We start from the raw sequence: 25482 nt of genomic DNA, 5'->3' as shown, positions 1-25482 counted from the left end.
CCTGGTCATATAACAGCACTTGAGACAAACCTCAAAGCCTTACTACAGAGATTCCATTTTTCCCTCTTATCAAGCAGGCTTAATCCATCTCTTCAGATCTCTCAGGCAGTGTTTCCTACTCAGCAGCATAACACCCCAGATCAGCCCAACCATTCATGCCTCAAAGATATGTTAGCATTTCAGGTTTTCAGCATCTTGCTTTGTTGCAAACCCTGCACCAACTTCTAACTAGATTAATGCTCAGTATAGCCAAGATTCCTGTAGGCAGACATGGGTCAAACTGCAGTACTACCTGGAACAAGGATTTCTGCAGTTGAAAATACAGGCAATTCCTCTCTTTGTTTTTTAATTCCCTGTTTTAACCCCAAAGTAACTAAATCTCCCATATTTCCCCTATTCCGGGCTTCCACTCAGTATACTAAGTATACTCAGCCACTATAATATTGGCTTTTGCATTTATGTATTAGCTTTTACATGTTGTTATTGATTATAAGTATTCAAATATAGCGCAATTTATAACCCATTTTAGATGTTTGCTAGTATAATTTATCATTCTAAGTATGCACTGTATAACCCATAGAAATAGTAGTATGATGAATATATTATATCTATGTATACACCTTATAGTTTATAGAAATAATGGTGTGATGGTGTGATGGATGTATCGCACTGTAGGCCTTAGCAAAACATAAAATGTTAAAATGCCTCTATGAAACTGAGAGAACTGTATAAAGCAATTATGTTGTTTCCCACACCTGCTGACTGACTCTCCAAGTGGTAAGATAACCATGACACAAACCAGAGCATCAGAGGAAAATAAGAGAAGAACTTGTTAACTCCTCGTTATCAGGGAAGTGTGAAACAACAAAATAAAGCCAAAAGAAGGAATAAAATATATTAACCTGATCTGCAGGATGTCATGTAGGTAAATCCGAGTGAAAAACCAAAACAAAAGGAAGTTCCTACAACATCAAAAGCTCCCAAGAATGTTTGAATAATGCACGAAACTTACGAATATGTATGTACCTCAATAAAGTAGCAGTATATCCATAACACTGCCTTAATGTATCTTGGCTGGTAGCCAGGAACACCCCAGTGCTGGACATTGTCCTTTTTTATTCCCTTATTAAACTTTTGAAAATAGTCTAAGAGTGAACTTAACTTTTTCACACCATAGCAGTCTACAGCTTCTTCCAGAGTGCCAGTGGAGGCGCAGGCACCAATCTCTGAGCTCTGTTAACCAAAGGCAAAACCCGATGGAATGAAGCTGTGCCATGGCAGTGTCAAGCTGGAGATCAGGAAAAGATTCTTCCCCCAGAAGGTGATCAGGCACTGAGTGGCTCCCAAGGGAATGGTCATGGTACCAAGGCTGTCAGAGCTCCAGGAGCATTTGGACAACACTTTCAGGCACAAGGTGGGATTATTGGGGTGTCCTGTGCAGGGCCAGTAGTTGGACTTGATGACCCTTGTGCATCCCTTCTAGTTCAGGATATTCCATTATTCATTGAAAATCACTGGAGGAAGTGCCATGTGCTAAACCACCAAGGGTATTTTCTGGTTCCTGGGTGAGACGTAGAGGCCAGCTGCCCGCTTTGCAGTTAGAGGTCCCGATGAGAACATTTTGGGTTTCTATGTTCTGAAAGGTGACATCACCTGGATAGCAGTATGTGGGCCTTCAGTTTACCACTCTTTGTCTGGTAGCATTTATGATCATGTGGGGTCCTACACGGGAGCAATTCCTGAATGACTGACCCTGTGGATGGGACTCACATTGGAGGAGGGAAAGATCTGACTCCTCTTTCTGAGGTGGACCCTGACACCCATTCCTGTCTCCCTGTGCTGCTGGGAGAGAGGAGGGAGAGAATTGGGACTTGGGAAGGAGTAAGGAGTTGGGAAAAGGTGCTTTAGATTTATTTTCCTTCTCATTTTTCCTGCTCTGTTTTTGACTGGGGATAAATCCAACTAGCATTCACCAGTTGAGTCCCTTTTGCCCAGAATCCATGAGGGATCTCTGCCTGCCTTTATCCCAAGTCAGAAGCTTTTCCTTGTATTTTATCCCCATTCAGGGATGGAGACCAGAAGGATGCAACAGATTTGGGGGTCACCAGGAATCCAACCAGGATCACCACATCACACACAGTCATGGGAATGAGCAGAAGTGCCCATTTACTAGGGAATAGAATCCAGAATATGAAGGTTTGGGGTCAGGGAGAAAATCTGATCCATTGGGACATGCACAGTCTCCAGAACACCCAGAGATGGAACAGCCATGATGGAATATTTGGCTCCATGGGATGTCTGGCGTCTTCCGGGATGATCCTGTTCTGTGCCTCTCTTGATGATCTGGACGAGGGGATTGAGGGCCCCCTCAGTAAATTCATAGATAAGACCAAACTGGGTGGAATGGGGATGTGCTGGAGGGCAGGAAGCTGTGCAAAGGGGATGGGACAGGCTGGACCATGGACCATGATTACTGTGCACTGGCATTGAGTTGCCAGTCCTCTTTCCTTCCAGATGACTTCATCAACAACATTACATGCATATTCAGAATTAGTCAATATTTTTACCTTCTTTCCTTTGATCAGTCCTTGACCTTTCTTATTCACAGGGATGCAGGAGAAGTTATTTTTAAAATTTAATTTAGTAAACCATCCTAAACTGTCTCCTCACGTTGCAAAATTCCAATAGATCCTTCTTAGAAGAGTTTGGCAAATAGGAGACTGATGAATCACCCAGTATTGCATTAAGGGCCATTAGCTGCAGACAGAAATTACACGAACTCACTGAGCATGCTCAACAAACAGCACTGAGTTTATTATGGCCGCCTCTTTTATAGGGGGTTTAAATTTCCTGTGTTTAGATAGCTGATTGGTCTGGGTCTTAGTGCTGCCCAGCTCCTTGACCAGTGGTATGTGTGCACTTTAGATTGAACATAATTGGGGGAGGTTCCTGTTTTGAGTTCAAATCTATCCTATCGTTGTTCACCCAGGGGACTTGTTCTACTTCTTTTCTAGAACAAACAAGACTAGCTGAATTAGGTTTATGCTATGGCCAGATTTATCTCGTCCAGCTACAGACCGGCTGTGCTGTGACAACCCAGTGTTTACCTAATTCATATGTTAAAGCTTAGAAGAAAGGTCTCAGCTTTCAGCTACAAAAGTGACATCAGCTTTTCCACGGGGCTGGACTCTGCCTCTGCCTTCGCCCACTGTGGCTGTAGAGGGGCTGGAAAACGTGACAAAAGGAAAAAAACCAAAAAACCTTAAGAAACCACTCAAAAGCAAATTCCCTCTTTACACCATGCTGGGACAGAATAAGCGACCTAACGAACCTTACAAAACAAGTGGGATCCTGTAAAATGTCACAATTTGGTTCCTAAGAACTCAGATTTTCCTGAAAATACATGAACACATAATACACAATTTCACACTACCCAACATAAAGAGCTGCCTTTATGTTACCTCCTGTGGGGTCCCAGGACCATGGTTCCTCATCCCTCAGGCCACTGCAGGGAAATTCTTAAAAGTCTTTGGCAGGAAAGAATTCCTTGCAAGATGTTTCTTGTCCAGAGGGAGGCTGCTGGGTCCAGTCCCATCTGAGGTGCCAGAAAAACTGGTGCCATAAGGCCTTAGAAATGAAACAACATCCTTTGGAGATAATATAAAGGTTGATCTTTATTGGAAGTCTCCAAGGGGCAGATATGGAAAATGTCCACAAAATGCCCACCCCGCCATGGGGTGAATACAGTTTTATAATTTTAGCAAATTAGCATATTTGACAAAAATTACCAATTAGGAGCACAGGCACAACAGAGTTTGCTAGCAAGAGTCACTCCACTCCTGACTGGAAAGTTCAGGCACACCAAGGAAACAAAGCAACAACAAAACCAAACAAAATCCAGGCAATCAAACCAGAAACAAACTGAGAACTGTCCGTATGTGTTTAGGTGTGTGTGACAAAAGGAGAGTGAGGGCAAGTGTCAAGTATTGCAGGGGGTCTTCATAGAGATCGTAGAAGCTGGGTAGTTGTAAAAGTCCTGTATTGCATAGCTAAAATCAGTCTCATGAAGGCAGAGTGGTTACAGTTCATGCCATTATGCAGAAAGCCTTCTAGCATAAAGTCTCCAAGTCCCATGCAGAAGCAGCAGCCTCTCAGCAGCAACAGCATTCGTGATCTGTGTTCCATTCATGGTGGTGGTTTGCACTGTCAAAGCAGTGTATTTTATTCTGTTTTTAACCAATCAGTTACAAACATAATTCTACTACCGCCTTGTTGGGCCTATCCGAATCTAAGATTGATGTGCGAAAGTGGTCGTAATTTCTTACACAAATTCTACTTACATACTCTATCTATTCTAGCTAGGAATGCTAGCAAGGCTACATTATGTTTTTGTTATGCCTAGAACTTAGTTAACTCTGTAAAAGGTGTTGCCACTGAACTTCAAACTAGGCTTTAGGGCTTTTTCTTACTAATACAGTTTCTTATTTGCTTAAGGCACTTAAAATATTCTCTACTTATTTAAAACTAAACTTGCATTTTTACCTCCTGTCTGTGTGGATTGAAGTATTTCAGTTACTGAAGGTTTTAATTCAGCCCTCACATTTCTGAACAGCCCTAGGCCTGTGTGGATGGGGCCCAGAGGGATTTGTATCCCGACAGGCAGGTATAAAAGGAATATGGCCATAAAGCTTAACAGCACTCAAACTTAACAGAACTTCTGTCTTAATCTTAACTTACACCTTAAACTTAACAATTTAGCAAAGGCACAGCACTTAACAGTATTTAACCTAACTTACAACCTATGACTTAAAAATATACAGAGGAATAGTATTTAACTTAAATTATAACTTATATTAAACCTGGAATTATGGTAAGGCGCTTCACAAAGCACTGACTCAGCAAACTCTAACCCATCCAACTTCAAGTTATCCAGGTTTCAAGAAAGGAAGTCAGGAGAAGACAGTCAGGGAGAGATGACAGACAGAGGTAGAGATAGAGATGGAGATGGAGATGGAGATGGAGATGGAGACAGAGAAGGAGAGAAATATCCACAGCCTTGGATCAAGTGCCATCTCAGCTACTGTGAGCTCCAGAGCTGTGGGACATGTCAGTGTCACACCCATGTCACAGCCTTTACCTGCTCTGGTCCCTCTCACAGATGGGGTTTTTGGGGTGCCAGGGGCTTGGGAGCCACTCTGGGACTGGACCAGAGGCTGCAGTGGCTGGGGCTGGGGCAGTGACTGTCCCACCCATGCAGAACTTGCTCAGCCCTCCCCCCTCAAATCACACGAGAGATGTCTGGGACCATTCACCATTTCTCTGCTCTCCAACACCAAGGCAATAAACTCTGGCTACAGCTCTGAGCTCATGCACATGGCAACCACCCTGGAAACTGGGCTCCATGGAGCTGCTCTCAGGAACCCCACAAGAATTGGGGAGTACCCCAAAACCACTTCCAAAATGTGGGATGCCCCAAAATCCCTTCAGGAACATAGAATGCCTCAGGGTTCCTCCTCCCTTCATCATCCCCAACCTTCAGCTGTCTCATTCCAGACCCTGCCTCACTCTTCCAATCCCCACACAAACCCATCCCAGCCCTCCCGGACATCAAGAGCCCCTTCCCAAGCCCTACTTCCCCTATTCCATCCCTCCCAATCCCCATCGTACCCATCCTGCCCCAGCAAATGCCCATCTCACCCGTCCTGATTTGCATCACACTTGACCCAATCCCCTTCCAACCCCGCCCACCCTGAGGGACTGTGGAATTCAGTAATTTTGGGCTGGGATTGAGCCATTTTGGGATAGGATTGAATAGTTTTAAGTGGGATTGAGTGGTTTTGAGGTGATGGATCTATCCCTCTTGGCTTTTCAAACACAAAATTATGGAGAAAATTCTTCCAAATACCCCAGAACCATCAAATCCTCCAGAACAAACAATCTCCAAAAAACAAAACCAAATTCCCCTCCTAAATGGCAATGAAATGGTGAGGCTTTAAGTGATGAAGTTGGAGCATCAGACAACATCTTCCCGCTGTCAGGGAGCTTGTGGGGCTTCCCCTTCTAGTGGCTCTGTTGGTGCTGGGTCAAGTGAGACTTCCTGGAGAAGCTCTTCTCACATTTCTCACACTCGTAGGGCCTCACACCAGTGTGGATCCTCTGGTGGTGGTTGAGGTTAGAGCGATCACTGAAGCGCTTCCCACATGTCTTACACTCGTAGGGCTGTTGCCCAGTGTGGATGCGCCAGTGGACTTTCAGGTGGCAACTCTGCGTGAAGGTCTTCTTACATACCAAGCACTTGGGTGGTTCCCTGGTTTCCCCAAATGGGTGGCTGGAGAGGTGTTGAATCTTCCTTAGGCTCTTCCCATGTTCCTCATGCTTGTTGGGCTGTTCTCTGGTGTCAACGCACTTGTGGGCATTCAGGTGGGAGCGCTGGCTGAAGCTCTCCCCACACTTGGAACATTTGTGGAGCCTCTCCCCAGTGTGGATCTTCTTGTGGCGGATCAGGTTGGATCTCCGGCTGAAGCTCTTCCCACATTCTCCACAGATGTTGGGCTGTTCCCTGGTGTGGATCCTCTGGTGCTGGATCAGGTTGGATCTCTGGCTGAAGTTCCTCCCACATTCCCCACAATTATAGGGCCGTTCCTTACTGCAGTTTTTCTTGTGCTGGATACATTTGCGTATCTCTTTGAAGCTCTTCCCACATTCAGTGCACTCATGGTGCTGTTTGTTATAGTGGATCATCTCGTGGCGGGCCAGGTTGTTGCTCCGGCTGAAGCTCTTCCCACATTCCCTACAGTTGTAGGGCCTCTCCCCAGTGTGGATCCTCCGGTGGCGGATCAGGTTGGAGCTGTGGTTGAAGCTCTTCCCACACTCCAAACACTTGTAGGACTTCTCCCTGCTTTGATGCTGCTCAGGGAGCGCCAGGTCCGAGCTCTGGCTGAAGCTCCTGCTGCCTTCCTGGTGCAGGGTGGGTCTTTCCTCCTCACAGCTCCCTGGGCTGGGTTTGGAGTCCCTCCTTGTGTGGGATCTCTGGAGATTTTCCTCCCTGTTGGATTCCTGCACTATGGAGCCACTCAAAATGGCCTCTTTCACAAGGTTCTGATGCAGGGATTTGTCCTTCCTGGTCTCCATCCTCAGCTCCTTGTCTGGGGGAGGAAGGACAAGGAGAGAATGGGATTTGCCTCTCTGCCAGGGTGAAGGGGAAGGAGATCACCGCAGTCCATCCCTGGCAGGACCGTGTCGGCTGTGGGGTTGTCCTGCTGTCAAGGGTGATGCTGGGCTGGGAGATGGAGCAGAGGAGAGGGGGGAAGGGACAGTGACTTCCTCCTCACCTGTCTGGGTATCCTGGGATATATTCCTCTTCCTCACAGCCTCCTTTTCCATCTGGCCAAGGTTTGGGAATGGGTAATCCTGAGTTTGGGGATAAAAAAGGTGTGAGTGCCTTGGGTTGGGGGTTCCTCCTGCCCAAGTCCATCTCTAGAAATCACCAGGTGCCTGGTGTCCATAAAACCTCCAATAATCAAGAGTGAGTCCCAAAAAAGCCTCTCTCTAATCTCCTCATTTTGAGGTTGTGGGATCCCCCTTCTCAGGGTTGCTGGGGGTCCCGTGCATCCTGGGGATCCCTCTACTCTGGGATCCTGCTTTGGGATGCCTAGTGGGTTTCAGGGGTCCCACAAGGCCCTTCTCCCTTAATTTTGCTTCGGCTCCCATGGGTCCCAGGCTCCCCCACTCCAGGCACTCGGGGCTCACCTCTCTCCTGGCACCCCTTTCATTTCCTGGACCCTGCTCATCTCCAGGCTCCTCCACTCCTCCAGGCTGCTGGAGGATGCCAAACAATGGATACCAAAAGCTCTGGCCTTACAAATATTAAAACAACTCTATGGAGTCCTTGGAGTTTTTGAGGATTGGCAAGAAGCCTTCCTCGAGATGTTCTGTATTTCTGGTATGGCAAAATGAGCTGTTGAAGGTTGCTTGATTTGTGCTAACATCAAGGTTTGAAAGACAGGTGTCAGCTAAGGAAGGCGGGAACCTCCCTTGGAATGGAGAATATGACCCCCTTCTCTCGGAATAATTACAATTGTGAACTCAAGGGATGGAAAAGGGGTTTCCTTTGCAAACCCCCGGGGCAGCCAGTCCAGGTGCCCTCTCTGGATAGCGAAAGGAACCTCAGGAACAGCAAGCTGGAAAGGCAGGGCGGGCTCACCCGGGACAGCAAGCAAGAGGCAGCAGAAACTCCGAAGCCATGCCCGAAGCTGTGGGGTGTCCGGGTGTCGGGTTACAGTCTGTCAAGAAGCTCTGAAGCAGCGGCAGAGAACAGCGTGGCTGCGCAGGGAGTCGCTCGTTGCAGTTTCCTGCTGGCGCTGGCTGGTGCCGGGGTCCAGTGCATGGGGTCCGGGCTGTGCACTGGAGGCAGCCCCGGCGGAGAACAGGGTGTTCCCGCTCCTGGGCGCGGCACCACGGCGCTCTGGGCTACCAAGCAGCAGAGAACCAGAGAAGTAAGCCAGCGTGCCCCGTCACGGTGCCGATGGGAAATAAACAGAAAGAAACAGGCAGAACCCACAGAAGCAGCAGGATCCCTGGTCAGAGACGCCAGCGGTGTGGCCGCTCCAGCAGCCAGCCTGGAGGGAAAGCGGCTGTGGCACCCTGCCCCCAGTGCTCTCCGAAAACTCCAGCCTGGCTCCCACTCATTGTGATATGCCTGGAGCACCGACCACCCCAGACGCAAAACAAAACAAAAAACTCCAAAAATTATACGATATAACAAAAATCCCCAAGACACCAAGTTACAAAGAAACTTGCCAGAGGAGGGAGGCCATGGGCTGTGTGTCCCTTCCAAAGATGTCAAGTGGATTTTACCAGAATGTCCCGAGTGGGAAGGTTTAAATATCTTCTGGTAATAGCATGTCAGCTAACAGGTGGCCAGAATTATTTCCAGCTGCTTCAGGAATCACTGGATCAGTTATTGAAGAATTTTTCGAAGAAATAATGCCAAGAGATGGGATTGTGAAAGCAATAGATTCAGATAAGGGAACTAATTTTACAGGAAGTAACAGAAGAAGCTGTTAGCTCTAGAGAATGTTACTGATCAACATAGACTGTTGCTCAGCCAAGGCAGTTTTAAATTCCTGAACCCAGAGCAACGGAACAAAGACTTAGTCAAATAATGAACAGGTTTTCCTTTCTTTTATATAACGAAAGAGGGGGTGCATATTTGGGAGGGGGGGCATAGAGCAGGCGATTCTGGAAGTCTGTACCTTCCAATCACCTCAGCCATGGGGAAAAGGAAGAGGGTGATGAAGCAGGGACCTTCAGATAAAAGGGAGGCTGCGTGCTCCAACCATTTGAGAGACTCCATGCAAAATGCTCCATGGCCTCTCCCTTTATTCGAAAAAAAGTTGCAGGACTCCTCTGTCTCCTTTTTTGGACATAAAGCTCTGGCATCGTGGATTAATTTTCCTGACAAACACACACACACAGCGCGTTTTCCCCCTCACCACCTCATCGCCCCGCGCTGCTCCCCGCGAGCACTGAGGCCTGCTCTGGGCGATTGAACGGGCCGGCTCCCGGCGTGTCCCAGCGCGCCCCGCGGCGCCGCCATTCCCGGCAGCCCCCGCGCCGCTCCGCTGGCTGCCGGTGCCGGTGCGGATCTCACCGGGATCGGGGGCCCTGGGGTCCGCCGGGTGTCGCCGGGCATCTCATCGGGATCGGGGTCCTTGGGGTCCGCCGGGTGTCGCCGGGCATCTCATCGGGATCGGCGTCCCTGGGGTCCGCCGGGTGTCGCCAGCAGGTCCCGGGCGCCCCGCGCCGAGCAGAGGAAATGGTAAGGCAACAGCTCCTCCCCGCGGGAATGGAACCGGCCGGGTCCGGAGGGTCCCCCCTATCCCCCAGTGCCCTCCCAGTTCATCCCAGTAACCGCCCACTGTTCCCAGTGCCTTCCAGTGCCCTCTCAGTTCCTTCCCAGTACCCCCCAGTGCCCACCACTAATCGCCCAGTAACTTCCCAGTCCCCTCCCAGTCCATCGCAGTCCCCATGAATCCCCTCCCAGTTCTCTCCCAGTGCTTCCCAGTCCCTCCCAGTTACTCCCAGTGTCCTCCCAGTGCCACCAGTTACCGCCCGTAACTTCCCAGTATGCCCCAGTATGTTCCAGTCCCTTCCAGTCCACACAAACCAATTCCCAGTTGCTCCCAGTCACATCCCAGCGTTCCCAGATCCCCCCAGTCCCTCCCAGTTTCTCTCATTGATCCTCGTCTCCTTCCAGTAGCTCCAAGTATATTCCAGTCTCTCCCAGTCCCCTCCCGTGCTCACAAACCCCTTCCCAGACCATCCCAGTTGCCACCAGTGCCTCCCAGTGCACCCAGTATCATCCCAGTTTACCACAGTTCCCTTCCTAGTCACCTCCAGTCCGTTCCCAGTTCATCCCAGTTCATCCTAGTCCCCTCCAGTCCCTTCCCAGTTCTTCCCTAGTGCTTTCCAGTCCCTCTCAGTTCCCTCCCAGTACCCTCTAGTATCTTCCAGTACCTTCCAGTCCTCCCCAGTCTCTTCCCAGTCTTTTCAGGTCTCAATGAGTCCCCCCCAGTTTATCCCAGTGCTCCCAGTTTCCCCTCCCAGTACCTCCCAGTTCCCTTCCAGTTACTCCCAGTCTCCTTCCAGTGGCTCCCAGTACCCCCCAGTGTCCACCAGTAACTTCCCAGTTCCTCCCAGTACATCCCAGTCCCATCCACTGCCCACAAACCCTTTCCCAGTATGTTCCAGTTGCCACCAGTCCCTCACAGTCACATCCCAGTCCCTCCCATTTAGTCCCAATGGGACTAAATGACCCCCTTCCTTCCAATGACCCCCAGTGCCCACCAGTAACTACCCGTAACTTCCCAGTCACTTCCACTCCCCTCCCAGTGCCTCTTAGTATGGCCCACTAGCCCCACAGGGACTTCCCCGTTTATCCCATGAACTCCCACAAACCACCCAATGCTTCCCAGTATGGCCCAGTAATCATCCCAGTCCCTCCCAGTTTATCCCAGTCCCCTCCCAGTCCATCCCAGTTCCCTGTCCCAGCACAGGCAGCTCAAGCTCCACCCCCCGGACTCTGCCCGACACCAGCAGCGGGAGGAGAAACTGAGGCAGTACCAGCTGGTTTGTACTGGTTTATACTGGGAGGGGATTGGGAAGGACTGGGAGAAGACTAAAGGATTAAAAGAAGGGATAAATAGTGGTTGAAGGGTATTTTATATTGGTTTATACTGTATTTTATACGGGTCTTGTACTGGTTTGGGGCTGATTTATACTGGTTTGGGACTGGGATGGACTGGGAGGTCGCTGGGATGTTACTGGCCCATATTGGGAGGTCAGTGGACTATACTGGTTTATCCTGGGGGTCACCGGTTTGAACTGGGAGGGTCACTGGGCCATGCTGGGAGGTCAGTGGGAGTTACTGGGATGAACTGGGAAGTCTCTGGGGGGTTACTGGGCTGGGAGGGAATTGGGACGGGACTGGGATTTACTTGGGCTATAGTGGTTTATACTGGTTTGGACTGGGCATGGTCCTCACCTGGCCAGCAGGGGCCACCCCGTGCCCAGATGTAGCCCCTAATGGTACTGGGAGTTACTGAGATGAAACTGGGATTTACTGAGGCTATACTGGTGTATACTGGTTTGAACTGGTATTTACCTGCCTCACAGGGGATGCCACCCACCCAAGTGCTGTCCTTGACCAGAGCCATCCTGGGTGGCCAATCTGTCAGGATTGAACCTGGTGAGCACTGGGAGCACTGGGAGAGGACTGGTGTGTATTGGTTTGTTCTGGTTTATACTGGGAGGGACTGGAAAGGCACTGGTTTGGACTGGGAAGGGTTTGAAGGACATAAAAAAGAGTTAAAGGGGAGTTTGGGGTTACTGGTTTATACTGGGAGGGCACTGGGAAGGGTTAAAAGTGGACTGGGAGATACTGGGAGACCCCTTACTGGTCTGTACTGGTTCATATTGGTCTATACTGGCTCATACCAGTCTATACTGGTCTGTGTTGGTCCATACTGGTTGATGCTGGTTCATACAGGTCCATACTGGTTTTAGAGTTCTGGGTGTGTTGTTATGATTTTCTGACGGCACAGAAATAACAATATGTCTCTCGATATGATGGTGAAAATGAGACCAAACTTTATTCGTCTAAGTTCTCCTTTTATAGAGTAGTTCGGTACAAAGACATGATTGGTTATTAGAGTCTACACCCTTTGTCAACAATCTTGCCAGTAAACATTGGAAAAACACCACCTGCCGATAGTTTCTCACTTCCCAAGGTTTGTTCGAATTCCTCCTTAAGATTTTCTCAGGCCAGAATGAGAAAGTTGCTCGTCTGCCCTTCACACAGACACTGGCAGAGCCTGAAGCCTAAATTCAGACCAATTGTCAGTACCACATGGGTGAGTCGGTGTTTTTCAGGGGGTGAACCCCAAATCTAAACTGTAGCCATGGGGAACAAAGACACATGGAGCTCCTTTCTTGCTCTGAAGAAGATTGTTTATTGTAATAAATCGAGCCTTTTTGTACTCGAAACTTCACCCAAACTTAACCAAAACTTAACCCAAACAATCATGCATTGGCTGCCTGCCACTGTGGTGTTGCTGTTGATGCGTCCCTTGACCCAGTCAGCTCTCTGATCATGTGGTGTCCATGTGTCTCCCCAGCTGATCACTGCCTCATGCATGAAGTGACCACTCTCTGGCCATCCGACCTGCAGCTGAACCCTTCCCAGAGTGCTTTCTGGTGAACAGAAGTGAACAGGATTTTACAAAGGTGAAAGAGGTCCTTATTCTGTAAGGCTTTTCTTATTTCCCACAGTTATGGAACTCAATGGAACCAAGACTCTAATGTGACTCAGAGAAGCCTCATTGAATCAAAGATACCATAAGTGAAGGTATGGAACCTCATGGCACCAGTGCTCCAATATGACACAGTGGGGCCTCATGGAGCTCAGGAGACTCTAGTAAGGTAACGGAACCTCATGGAAACAAGGCTCTGATGTGATCTAGCTGGGCCTCATGGAACGCAGATGGCGATTGTCAGTTGATAGAACTCGTGAAAAAGGTGTGCATCATGGAACCAGTTAGGTACATGTTCATGTCTTATTTTGGAGCTCTTCAAACTGCTTGAAAGCCTTGGACCTTGAAGGTTCAGACAAAGAAAAATCTAAAATGTGGACAGCATCTCCTTTCAGCTGGAAGCCTTGAAGTCCACCGCTGCAGTCTACAGCCTGCACAGATCATCTGAGTATTGCCAAAGTTCTCCAAAGAAGAACAAGGCTAATGGATGCACACAAGTGCTGATCAAAAGCACTTGATACTCTTGACAAAAAATAGGTAACCTTTACTTTCTTAAAGACAAGGTGACTATGTTTGTCTCTACTAATAGTAGGAAAAAAAATCCGATGTTTTGCAAAACCTATTTTCAGGGGTTTGTTGACTTAATTTTTGTTAAGAATTGAGGAACATACGAAGACCCACCACTTTTTTCAGAATGCCATATGTTATAAATACATATTATAAAATTGGCTTTTCACAAATATTAAGATAAATGCTATATGTATAATATTAAAATAACTTTGCTTTTATTTCTGCTATTAACAAAACTTAGACACAGTAGTAGTGGTTGCTAATATAGTTATGCATGAACTGTCTGTTTAGTCAAGATAACATCCAGTAAACATATGATAAAGACCCTGCTACTAATATGCTAACTATCAGCATCTGCCATCTGAAAAAAGGCCCAAACTAAAAGTGATGAAAAGAACAGACTAAAACTACAGCCAAGAAACATGCATGCTGTAAAAAGGCAGACTCAAAAAATGGCCATACTAAATAGTTCCTGAAATATCTAGTAATCTAGTTTATAGAAAAGTATAAATATGCATAATAGTCTATAAATATTCAACAAAACTAATGTAATTTAAAAGATATATTAAGGAATATTTCCAAAAATAGTAAGTGTGCTCTTAGCTCAGTGCCAAGCACCCTGCCGTTAATCCTTTGCTATACTATCTCCGTCTTCTATTGTCTTTTTATTAAAATTTTTAAATTTTACCAAAAAAGTGCACCTTGTTTTTCACACATATAAACTGCTACACTTAATTCACCAACAGGCCACGTAACTACCTCAAGAAATAAAGAAGACAATTAAATTCTTCACATCATCCTATCTGGATAGAGATAACAGCAGCAGGTACTAAAATCCCAAAAGAGAGAATTTATTGCCTCCATTATCAGGGAATTTGAGACTTTGTGGAGTGACGGGAAGAAGTGATTTACAGGGGGATGGGGGAGAAAAGCTGAGACTAAGCAGAAAATATCCAGAGTCAAAAAGCATATTTGAATCATGTATAAGATTTATGAATATGCAATAGCTTATGGTTTTAAAGGGAAGATCCTTTGGTTGCAAGGGGTGCCTTGAGATGGAAATGCCAGGCACCCAGACGTCTGTAACTTTTGCTCTTTTTTGTCTCTTATTGTCTGATTTTTATTATTAAACTTTCAGAATTTTAACAAAGGTGAACCATGTTTTTCACACTCACACACACCACTGAAAGCTCCTTGCCTTGAGCTCTTGCACCACCTCTGCCAGCGTCTGTGCCAAACCACCCCTGTTCAGCACCACTGCATGTACCACAAGGTAGCTGAATTGCGGGAGAAAAAATGGAGGGAAGTTGCTCCCATTGACAGCCAACCTGCAAATTCAGTGTCCTTTACGTCTCCTGAGGACAGGTGGGAAAACGCTGCGGGGGAGTGTAGCGCTCAGCTGGAGTAGCTGGCAAGGCACCAAGCGCGCTCTCCACGCCTGACGGTCTACGCTGCTGCGGGGCCACGGGTTCACCAGAATCGGCCAGGCGTGGCAGGGAGGGCTCTGCAAAGGCAGCCACCCCTCACTGCCCTAGCTCCACTCTCACCACGCGCACTGGCAGTGTCAGAAGCCCCTCGCTGCGGCTGCCACACACTGCACGCCTGGCTGTGCACTGCCCAGCTGGCCTTGCTGCTCCGCTGGGTCACATGACACCTGCTGGGCCGCCGATGAGCAACAGTGTTATGAATGAAGTCCCATAAACAACAAAATTAGATTTTAGCAGCAGTTTTAATTGAGATGAATACAAGCATATACAAAGTAAACTTGGCAGTGGTTAATTAAGTCTGATTAAGGTTCTGATAAGGCATAAGCAAAACCAATTGGGGTACCAAGAGGGACCATCTCCCTCCTCATGTACGAAACAGAGTAATCCAAACTACGCTTATATACTGTTATGCTAATACATATTCATTAATACTTTCCGTAAATCTCCTATTTTCCATTCTTGAAATCTACATCACTACACTTCATAGCGCATGCTCCACTCATTGTTGGGGGGGAGCCTCTTGGCCGTTTTTGGTGGTCTTTCCGACAAAGGCTGTCATCTTCTTTGCTGTCCTCTAGATAGGCTTACAGGTTGCACATGTGCTTTAAGCTTTGTGTTGTATAAGGAAGCATTATATTCCAAAAATAAGCCTCATTATATCATAAATAAAAGCACAACTTAGATTCCATACCTGGAATCATGCCAACTTCACTCTTTCCAAGGTCAATTCTCTAATTATCCCAAAGCCTATTCGGTTTTGGGATTTTACTTACCTCAGCTACATCCTGTTATCTTATTTTCTCATGAAACTTCTGCAAAAGGGGGCCCATCTGCTTTGTAACACTAACCACATATACTTTTCCTTTACTAACCACTATTTTCTAAAATATTGATCTAGTTACAATTTAATTAGCACGAATCATATTCATTTATCACAACAGGAAGCAGAAATGCACAGTGCATTGCCACTCACAGCCCTGCCTCGGGGTTCCTCTCCTGGTGCTACCACAGCCACACCAGCCCAGCCCGCCTGCCCCGCAGCCCACGGCGCAATGCTTGGTGCACCGACGGCCAGGCCTGCTGAGAGCTGGGCAGAGCCGGGGTGCACCCGTGAGTGCACAGCCGTGGGACCAGCAAAAGGGGCGATGGAAAGACGGAGGAGGCAGCACCGCGTAGCGTAAAATGGTTGATGGTTCCGCAGCTGCCTGCTCTGCAACCTCTCGACTGCTGTCAAGAGGGGACCCTGGCCCTGCTGGTGCCAGTAGTGAGAAGGCTCTGTAGCCCACAGGCAGCTCTGGGGAGGGAACGGAGTGCTGCGGGCAGTCCCGGGCAGGGGAGCTGCCAGGGGACTGGAGGGCTGTGGGGGCGCACGAAGACCCCGTGGCAGATAGCTGCTGTTAGAAAAATTAATGCACAATGGCAGAAGTTTATGTCCAAGAGTCCTGTTAGAAGAGTCCTGTAACCTTATTTGAATAAAGGGAGAGGCCATGGGGGCATTTCCCATCAGGTCTCCCAAATGGTTGGTGGATAAAGCCCCCTTTTTATACTGAGTTCTCCACTGCATCACCCTCTTCCTTTTCCTCACTGGTTGAAGTAATCAGAAGGTAGAGACTTCCTGAATTGCCTACTCTATGCCCCACTCTAATATGCACTCTCACTTCTGTTATATAAAAGAAAGAAAAAGAAACTCTTCCTAATTCTATGAAGTTTCTCTTCTCTTGCTCTGGGTTCAGGAATTTAACATGGCCTTGGCTGAGCAACAATCTGTGTTGCTTAGTAACAGTTTCTAGACCTAAGAGTTTCTTCCGTTACTTCACTGTCTAGAAGTTCCTGGCCTTGTCTAAAAGTAGATTCACACCGTCTGTTTGTAAAGACACATTAATCTTATTCCTTCCAATCCCTCCTCCTTTTATTTTCTTTGTATTTGTCTTTACAGACCATAATTACCTTTTTTTTAAACCATATTGGTAAAAGATTTTCTTCCTGGGTCTCCTTTGCTTTTTCATGTGTTTCCAGTGACATAATTTTCCATCCTTTTGTATTCATTTCTGTATCCATAGGCGTGTCTACTACCTGCATCCCCTTGATCACCTGCTGAAAGAGTTGAACTCAGCAAGGTGTCATGCATGGTAAAAGGGTTAGAGTTGCTTTAGTACATAAGAAGAGGAATTGTATTCATTTAACCCACAGATTGCGAGGTAACCATGAAAATATGTCTCATTCCCATCTTTTCCACACTTGGACAGGTACATGAGGTAACTTTATTTCCACTGTTATTTTTTTTTGATCAATTTTCTGTTGCCATCTCTTTGCCAGCAGCAGTCTGAATCATTTAATTTGCCACAAACTCCTCCATTTTCTGTTAATAAATAATCTAATACCGTCCAATGTTGAAATATTGCATTCTTCATTTGAGTGGATTGGTCAGCAAGAAGGTCAAGAGCTGTAGCTGTCTGGTTGGTTATTGTTTCAAAGACAGCTTGTAACCTAATTATCCCATTCAAATTATAAATGGGTTCTCTGGCATCTGATATTAATTCATAAGGATTCCAAGTGGCTAGTCCATAGTGCAGTATAATTCTTTCTGGTGGCCATTGACATTTTCCCCATTCTGGGGTGCTCCCTCCAGCCAGTACTGCATCAATTGATTGGTTTTCTCTACTTAAACATCGTAGGTTTTGATTCCTAAATGATTTCCCTGAACTTGTGTGAGTAAAAAGGACAACGGTCTAATATGCCCCCTATAACATATCCTTGAGCAATTTGAAAGTAACCTGCAATAAGCGTTGGCCCCAAATCCAATAATGTCCTTTCAAAGCCCATGTTCCATTAGCAAAGGGGCCTTCCTACCCTTTGTCATCAATTGGTGGCTCAAAATACAGCTTGTTTTCTGGTCCTAATGGTCCTCCAACAACAGTTGCCTCACCATAAGGGACACATTATTTGCATTTCCAAACTCCCACATGGGGTTCCCATCTACATTTACATCTGCAAGCTGTTTGTTCGGATTTGGACCAGAACTCATTAAACAGGATTCAAGTTTCATTCTGGTGTTGCCATTTCCACTGATAATCACAAACAACATGTGCTCTACTTGTGAAATTTTCTTGGGGACAGCTTAAGAATAGGTGGTCCAAAAAACCCCTTGTCCCTCCCCACTGCTTTACAGTCTTCAAAATCTTTTCATTAATTATGGTAGGAACACCTTACCCAGCTACCATTAGCTTAACAGGCATTTGATTGCATTTACTTTGATATTTGGAACAATTGTAAGGAGGATAATTGGGAGTCCAAACACAATTGTTTCAACCCAAAGATAAAGTCAATTCACAAACACTTCTCCTATAGAGATCCCCTCATCCTATTTCGGCAATAAGTGCCTGTTTCAGAATAACGAAGTGGCCATGGACTTCTTTCTTTGTCCCTAAATTCTGTCCCATTATGGACCTCAGTTAGGGTGTTGAGCCACCATTTAGGTTCAACTGAGCTAGCCATTCATGGCCACTCTTCAGATCCTCCTGGCTCTCCCTGGATCCAGCAATTGCTAAGGTTAAAAACTCTTGCTACTTCTTCTCCTAAGGCTGCAAATTGATTCTTTCACTCCTGGCCTAAACTTAGCTGACAATATAAAAGTAGAATTAATAAAGAAAATATTCTAATAATGTATTTTAACGACCTAGACAAATTTTCACCTTGTTTTACATACCACTTGTGGTGAGTGAAGGCACAGAAGCCACTTAAGTTAAAGAAAACAACAGCAAGTAGTAGCCCCATGGGGTGGGGAGATTCTAAAGGAGGGATGCTCATACAGACTATTTCAGCAAACAGTCTGTAGGCACATGGTGCCACTCTAAATGTCGACGCACTGGCTGCTGCTCCAGACCACTCCTGCAGTGTCAGTCATGGCCTCCTGTCCTTCTCTTCCAGATAAGATGTTCAAGTCTCCAGGGCCTTGGAGACCATGACGAGAGTGTGATAGGTCCACCTGTGTTCAACTGTCTTGACAGCTGTTTCTGTGGTCACTGACACTTGGAAAGGTCCATGCCACTTTGCCACCAGTGGTGCTTCTTTTTACTCCTTAACCAGCCCTAAATCCCCAGGTTGGATGTTACGAACAGCAAAGTCCAAAGGCAGTGGGCTGTGCCAGCTGAGCTTCCTGTTGAAAGAGATTTCATAAGAGACAGTATCCTGGCCATATATTGTTTTAAATATACATCACTTATCAACATCCCTCAGTAGGCTGAAAATTACCTAGGTAAAGAATAACAAACAATTATTCAAAGGAAAATACGGAATCTCTCTTCTGGGTCTGGCCCTCATTCATGCCAAAGTCAATGGCAAAAGCCTGCCCTGTGGCATCTTAGTTTTTATTACCATCTTCAAAAGGTGTTTCTTTATTTCTCCATTCATTTTTTTCCTACCCAACACAAGCTCTGGTGATGTCAGGGGTATGGAGGATCCATTGTTTTCCTGAAGTAATGTCCTAGGGTGCCTTTATGATGCTTGTATCCCCCGTCGTCCGTGCTGTCTGTGCTGTATATCGAGTTCTGTGCCTTTAAGACTGGCTCTGAGAGCAAAGCAAATAATAATAAACGTCTTTCCTCAGACAGTTTTCTAAATGCACGTACTACTCCACATGCATACTTGGAATCAGTAAGAATGTCGATTCCCAGGCTGTTGCAAGCACACACAGCTCCCCTGTCTGAGCTGGCCATGTGGACAGCAACATCCTCCCTTCTTCTAATTCCCTTCCCTTAATAATAGAATCTCCTGTAACTCACTTCCCTTCTATTAGCCCTGAAGACTTGGTAATAAACACATTTTCTCCCTTAGTCCAGGGAATGTTTCGTAAATATTTCCTAGCCTGGATCTGGAGATCTATCACTTGAATGCAGTAATGGGTTCCTTCCCAGCCCCTTCTCCAGGACTGTTTAAACAGGAGGCTGGGTTAAACCCTTCCCCACTAGTTAATCCTATATCTTTCTGATCTGTTAAATGAGTTTGAGACTGTAATAACTGATACTGGACATCCATTTAGTGGCTTTTTCAGTTCGCAAAACTTTAATTTGATGTGAGACTTTAATAATAAAACATTCTCCTGTCATCAGTTTACAGGCTTCAGTTACCGTTAAAGCCATGGTTGTGCAATGCTGCAGACAATAAGGCCAGCCTCCAGACCATTTGGTCTAACATCTTAGAAAAGTAAGCAACAGGCTACAGTGTTCAAATGTGTTCCCATACTAAAATCTTTTTAGTATGGTCCTGTTTAATGTCCACATATAATTCAATTTTTTCCCCTGTCTGGAAGGGCTAAGGTGGAAACTTCAGTTAATCTGTGGGTTTTTTTTTTCTTTTTTCCCCTACACTTTGATATTCTGCATTTCTTCTGGTGTCCATTCATACAGTTTTTTAACTAGACAGAAGCATTATAGGGAGGCATGCATGGGTCCAAAAAACCTGCCTTTAACAGGGACTCACTAACAGGCTGTAAGCCCCTCTTTCCCTTCCTTGAAAAGAGGGTATTGCTTTTTAGGCATCACTTGTCCTTGTTGCTTAAAGTAGTTTGGAGAGACTCCATAGTTCATTTTACAGATTTCCTTAGGACTGCCCACACTTCTGGGTTTACTGTAGCATACACCTTCTCAGACATTTGTCTCGAATTTCCAATAGTGTTAGCTTCTCTATCACTTTTTACAATGTCATTTTGCATTCCTAAGCCAGCAAATGCCTTCCCAGTAACTTATAATTACAAGTAGGAACAAACAGAAATTCATACATTTCAAACCTAACCCTCACATGTACTAATCGTGGTTGAATAAACACATTGACGCCTCTTTTCCACTTACCATCTGAATAATTAAAGATCTTGACAATTTTTCCCTTTAAGGATAAAATTTGAAGTGAATCGAGAGGCCCCTGTGTCTATCAGGAAACACCTCCTCCCGGTGCAGACCCACCCTAAATATTATCAAGGGCTCCAGAGTGGTGGGTCTGTGGTATTATGGGAAGCCCTGACACCCCTAAGAATCCATCTCCTTTAATCACTGGACTTCCTCCTCCTGAGGATCCAGTTGTTTCTGCGGACAGTCTCGCTTTCAGTGCTCCTGCAGATAGGGCACTGGTTCCTTCGAAAGAGGCTGTTTGGGTCCGCTCTCCCCTGCTGAGGAGGGAATGCCTTTGCCATGTCCTTGTGGCTAATTCCATGCCTTCTGTCCTGAGGGTTCCTTTGGTCCCTGTGGTTTATACCTCTGCTGCAGTAAGAACTCTGCCATGACCTTTGCCTTCACCTTTTCTTCATAGCTTCTTACATACACTTGCTGTATGTTTCTAACCAGTACATCTACGGCCTTAGTCTGCCATTCCGCTAGCACCCACCCCTGCTACTGCCTGTAGGTGCTCATTCTTGCATTTTGATCTCAAAATCATTTGTTTCTCCAGTGCCCCAAACAAATTCCTTAAAAGAAAATCCTAATCATTCCACATATAATCCTCATTTCCCCAGTATGCCTTGCTCCTCCTCTTTGTACTCACCCTTTTTGCCATACACTGTATACTAGAGCCAGTCTCCATCCTGCCAGTGTCCAGACTCAGCCCCCTGCAGCTGGCCCTGGATCAGCTGACAAATTTTGAGGATACATCTTTTCTGCTGCTACTTGCCTTAACCTCCACATTCCACTTCAACCAGTCCTTTCCCAACATACCAACATCATCTGTCCCCTGTTGCTGAGAACCCTTCTCAATTCCCCTTATTGCCTCTCTGGGCACGGATTGTGCTTAATTACCTCTGGGAGAATGATTCTCATGATTTTCACACGTGATTCTTTGGAGATATTTCAAAACATCACCCCTTTTGCCAGGACCTGGCTTCACCTGTGCTACTCTCCATGGGTGTCCTCTCAGGTTTACTCGCCAGAAATCACATTGACTGGTGAGATTTTCAGTGTTCCTTCCCTGTGGACTCTTCACAGACCCCCTGGTTCGCCACTCATCTGTCTTGAGTGGACACTATAAGGTAGGTACCTAATCAATCCCTCAGTACCAACCTCCACCAAAAGGAACTGACCACTGAAACTAGGTGAGGGACGCACTACCCCCCTCCCCTGCACACACACCCACATGTACCCCAGACACCCCAGTACAAAACCCTGCACACACACATAAGCTTTTTTTCCTCTGCCTTGGATTGACTTGCTCACCCATGGCCCCCACCTGATTTCCTTACCCTTTTTTTCAGGTCTGGCCTTGCCTTTCTCCTTTGAGCACTTGCATTGGCTTGCCTTGCAAAACTACTATTTGTCTTGCAAAACTACTACTTGCCTTGCCCTTGAATCCCTCCCTTACCTTGCTCATCCCTCCCACACCTGGATTTCAAGACCTCTTTTTAGTGACTTTTCCCAGCCTTTACATGTTCTGTCTGCTCCTCCTACAATTATCAAAGCTTTCATGTATCTCTAGTGTTTCAGGATCACATGAGGGGAAGTCCAGGGGAGGATGCATGCTGCCAGGCTCATCTGTCTGGGCAGCTTTTGTCTGGCACCAACCAGTACATATCTTGAATTTTGGACAGGCAAGTCACATTTTGCCCTTGGGCTCTGGCACCAGAATGACAGTTCTTTTGCATACAAAGGAAAGCAGGTAGCCCAAGTGTTTTAGGTGCAGATTAGAGACGGCCCAAGTGAGATCAAGGCTGGATAGAGTATTCTGTCCTGGATGCTTTCCAATACCAGCAATCCTTAAATGTACCTCTCACCTGCCGAGCCTTGGCAACCCAATAGTTTCCTTGCCTTGCCCTTCTAACACCCTCTAGCCTTGCATTCTCATGCATGCCCATGCCCCACCTGTTGACCGGAACACAAAAACAACAACATGGAGGCAGAGGTCTGCAGTGAAAAGCTACTCCCCAGAAAAAGGGACCCAGCCTGTTTATTTCTTTTCATTTTATAATTTTGTGGGTCTGGTAGTGGATTCGCTTGTGGGGTTACTATCCCTTCACCCCACTGGCCAGACCAGCTGCCAACCAACATTATTTTCAGGCTAGAAATATGTAAGCAAAGGACAGTGAACAAAAACAAGAAAGGTTGTTTATGTTTCAAAGTGTGAGAAAGTGAAAAACTGACCCTTAATATTGTACAGTAACTAAAGAACTGACTCCATCTTATAAGCAAGTAGAAGGCTTTAAAAAATCTCAGAAAAAACAGGGCAACACCCACCCTTGACCTGCCTACTGTCTTCTTCCAGGGACTTGCCTAGTACTTTGTTTCTGCTTGGCTTACTCATGATTGGGCATAGCATCCTATCCTCAGCCTTGCCTACAACTTCTGGGCCTTCTCTTGCCTACCACTCCATTTGCTTTCACCTCACTTCTCCGGCCTTGCCTACCTCTCCCTTGACTTGCCTAAAACTGCCTATACATGGTTTGCATTGCCTTGCTTGCATGGAGGCAAGGCAAAGAAAAGCAAGGAAATTTCAGGTAGGGCCACGTAAGGCAGACATAGGCAAGGCAAACAAAGCAAGGGCAGGATTGGAAAGACTAGGAATGGTACTTAAAGGCAAGGCAAGGCCAAGTGACTTTGTGTGCCTTTCCTTGGGAAACAAAAGATATACTGCTAATGTTGTTTGAGCAGATGTTAATCACCCCAAAATTGCCTCAAAATCACCCCAAAATTGCCCCAAAAATCACACCAAAATTTGCCTTAAAAACATTCTATATCACACAAAATCTCCACAAAATCAGCTTTAGCATCCCCTAAAATCCCCAGAATTGCAACAAAACCTCCCAAAACAACCCCAAAAAACCACCAAACTGCACCAAAAAAACCCTGAAAATTACCCCAAATCACCCTCAAACCCACCCAAAGTTTCCCAAACAATCAACCAAAAATCACCCCCAGAATAGCCCCAAAAACCAACCCCAAACTCCTCAAAATCACCCTAAAACCCACTCCAAAGTCACCCCAAAATCACCCAAAAATGAGCTTCAGCAACTGTGGAGGGGCTTGGCAGCTGGCCTGCAAGCAAAACTGAGTTAGTAGAAGAAACAGCAATTGATGAAATCCGAGTGTATCCAGAGCAAGGAAGAATACAAGGCTGTCAGCATGGAAATTGATTGTCCTGGTTTAGGGAAAAATTTGGGAGAAAAACCTCCAAAGGGTCCCTCTCACCCCCACCCCAGAAAGCAAACCCACGTGGCCCCTCCCCCAGCCGATTCGGGAAAGACTTCCTCTGAGAGAAGTGGAAAGAAACCTGTTTATTGATAGGTAGAGTACTCCCCAGCACAATAAATTGAACAATACCAGATGACAAATTCAGAGAAAGTCTCTGCTGTAGGTGGTTGCTCTGTTCTCAGTCCCTCCGGTGCTGGGAAAAGCTGCTGTGAAGGGTCTGCCCCGGTGGGTCCCAGGCACAAGCCCCCGGTGCTCCCCCGGGTCTCCAGTCCAGAGCAGGTTCAAACAGTTCCAGGAAAAGCAGAGAAAAACAGTCCATCAAAGCTTTTGTGCCTCAGCTAGCTAAACTAACTAATGAAAAAGAAAAGGGGAAAAAAAAAAATCTCTGTGCCCACCACCGCTTGTCCGTGTAGCAGACAACACTCCAGACCGGAATGTGGAATACGTAGTGCAGTCTCTGAAAACAAACTGGGTGCTTCTCCCCCTCCTCCTCTGCTGCCAGACCCAGTCTTAAAGGCACAGAATGCAATATCCAGCACAAACCAAACAGACGATTGAGGATACAAACATCATTACATCACCCTAAGACACTGATTTTAAAAGATACATGAGGGATTTTTGTAGTTAGACTACATGCATAAGTAAACATGTATACGTACCTGCCTTATTAACTTGTTGCAAAACTTTTGCCAAGTATATTGACGCTAATTACTTTGTACCAATGAATTTAATAAGTTATTGTGATGTAGTCAATGACTTAAGATCACACTTTGTTAAGAGTATATAAACTGGAAAACATGCAGAATAAAGAAGGAGATGTCATTGTTATCCTGATTGTGTATGTATGTCACATCTGACCCAATGGTGACATTCAACCTAAAAAACCCACAAAATTGCCCTAAAGTTGAAAAAAATCGCCCCAAAAATCACCCCAAGAACCCTCAAAATTGCCCCCAAAACCAGCCCAAAGTCGCCCCAAAAATCACCCCGTAATTTTCTTTGGCACACTCTGAAACACCAAAATTGCCTCAAAAAACACCCCAAAATTGCCCCAAAAATCAGCCAAAAATTGCCATAAAAGAGCCCAAGCACACAAACCGAGAACAGAATGCAGTGTTCTCTCAGTAAAACCAAGCTTTTAGTTCTTTACAGCTTTGACAGGGAAAAGAAGCAAATAATCAGCAACACCTTTGCTCTTGCTGCAGCAGCCATATAAATCTCCAATGGCAGCAGAATCTCATCCAGTGCTGGAAAATGCAGCAGTTTCTGCAGTAGCTTCTATGCTTGCTACAAAAACAGAAACCGAAACAGAGCTCAAACACACAAACCAAGCGCTGGATGCAGAGTTCTCTTCGGAAAAGCAGCTTTTAAATCCTAACAGCTCTGTCATGGAAAAGTAGCAAATAGCCAGCCACGCCTTTGCTCTTATTGCTACAGACGTGGAAAATT

At 46.2% G+C, this 25482-nt stretch overlaps 2 protein-coding genes and 1 long non-coding RNA gene across 3 annotated transcripts; all 3 read right to left on the bottom strand.

Moving 5' to 3' along the window:
• Positions 1 to 3631: 3631 nt before the first annotated feature.
• LOC134565403 (zinc finger protein OZF-like) lies at positions 3632 to 9695 on the bottom strand. Its single transcript, XM_063424978.1, has 3 exons — positions 9495 to 9695; positions 7332 to 7410; positions 3632 to 7145 (listed from the first exon to the last, which is right to left on the bottom strand). Exons 2-3 carry the CDS (start codon positions 7381 to 7383, stop codon positions 6061 to 6063), a joined length of 1137 nt encoding a protein of 378 aa, XP_063281048.1. The 5' UTR covers positions 7384 to 7410; positions 9495 to 9695; the 3' UTR covers positions 3632 to 6060.
• On the bottom strand, positions 8204 to 9694 carry LOC134565408 (collagen alpha-1(III) chain-like). The gene is made up of 2 exons (XM_063424982.1): positions 9498 to 9694; positions 8204 to 8469 (listed from the first exon to the last, which is right to left on the bottom strand). Exons 1-2 carry the CDS (start codon positions 9692 to 9694, stop codon positions 8286 to 8288), a joined length of 381 nt encoding a protein of 126 aa, XP_063281052.1. The 3' UTR covers positions 8204 to 8285.
• A 3672-nt stretch (positions 9696 to 13367) lies between the features above and the next one.
• On the bottom strand, positions 13368 to 24683 carry LOC134565417 (uncharacterized). Its single transcript, XR_010083907.1, has 2 exons — positions 24163 to 24683; positions 13368 to 19025 (listed from the first exon to the last, which is right to left on the bottom strand). It is a non-coding gene; the product is annotated as an uncharacterized LOC134565417 (long non-coding RNA).
• Between the last annotated feature and the right edge of the window lie 799 nt (positions 24684 to 25482).

Source organism: Prinia subflava, unplaced genomic scaffold, assembly GCF_021018805.1.
Source record: "Prinia subflava isolate CZ2003 ecotype Zambia unplaced genomic scaffold, Cam_Psub_1.2 scaffold_47_NEW, whole genome shotgun sequence".
Classification (NCBI taxonomy): domain Eukaryota; kingdom Metazoa; phylum Chordata; class Aves; order Passeriformes; family Cisticolidae; genus Prinia; species Prinia subflava.
This window is presented reverse-complemented; position numbering and strand designations above follow the sequence as displayed.

Bases quoted from the DNA above. Each gene is read 5' to 3' on its own strand.
- LOC134565403 (XM_063424978.1), bottom strand. From the start codon at position 7,383: ATGGAAAAGGAGGCTGTGAGGAAGAGGAATATATCCCAGGATACCCAG. The intron at 7,146-7,331 runs GTGAGGAGGAAG...TTCCTCCCCCAG, and splicing joins ATCCCAGGATACCCAGACAG to ACAAGGAGCTGAGGATGGAG.
- LOC134565408 (XM_063424982.1), bottom strand. From the start codon at position 9,694: ATGCCCGGCGACACCCGGCGGACCCCAGGGCCCCCGATCCCGGTGAGA. The intron at 8,470-9,497 runs GTGGTGAGGGGG...GCTGCTTGGTAG, and splicing joins GAGCAGCGCGGGGCGATGAG to CCCAGAGCGCCGTGGTGCCG.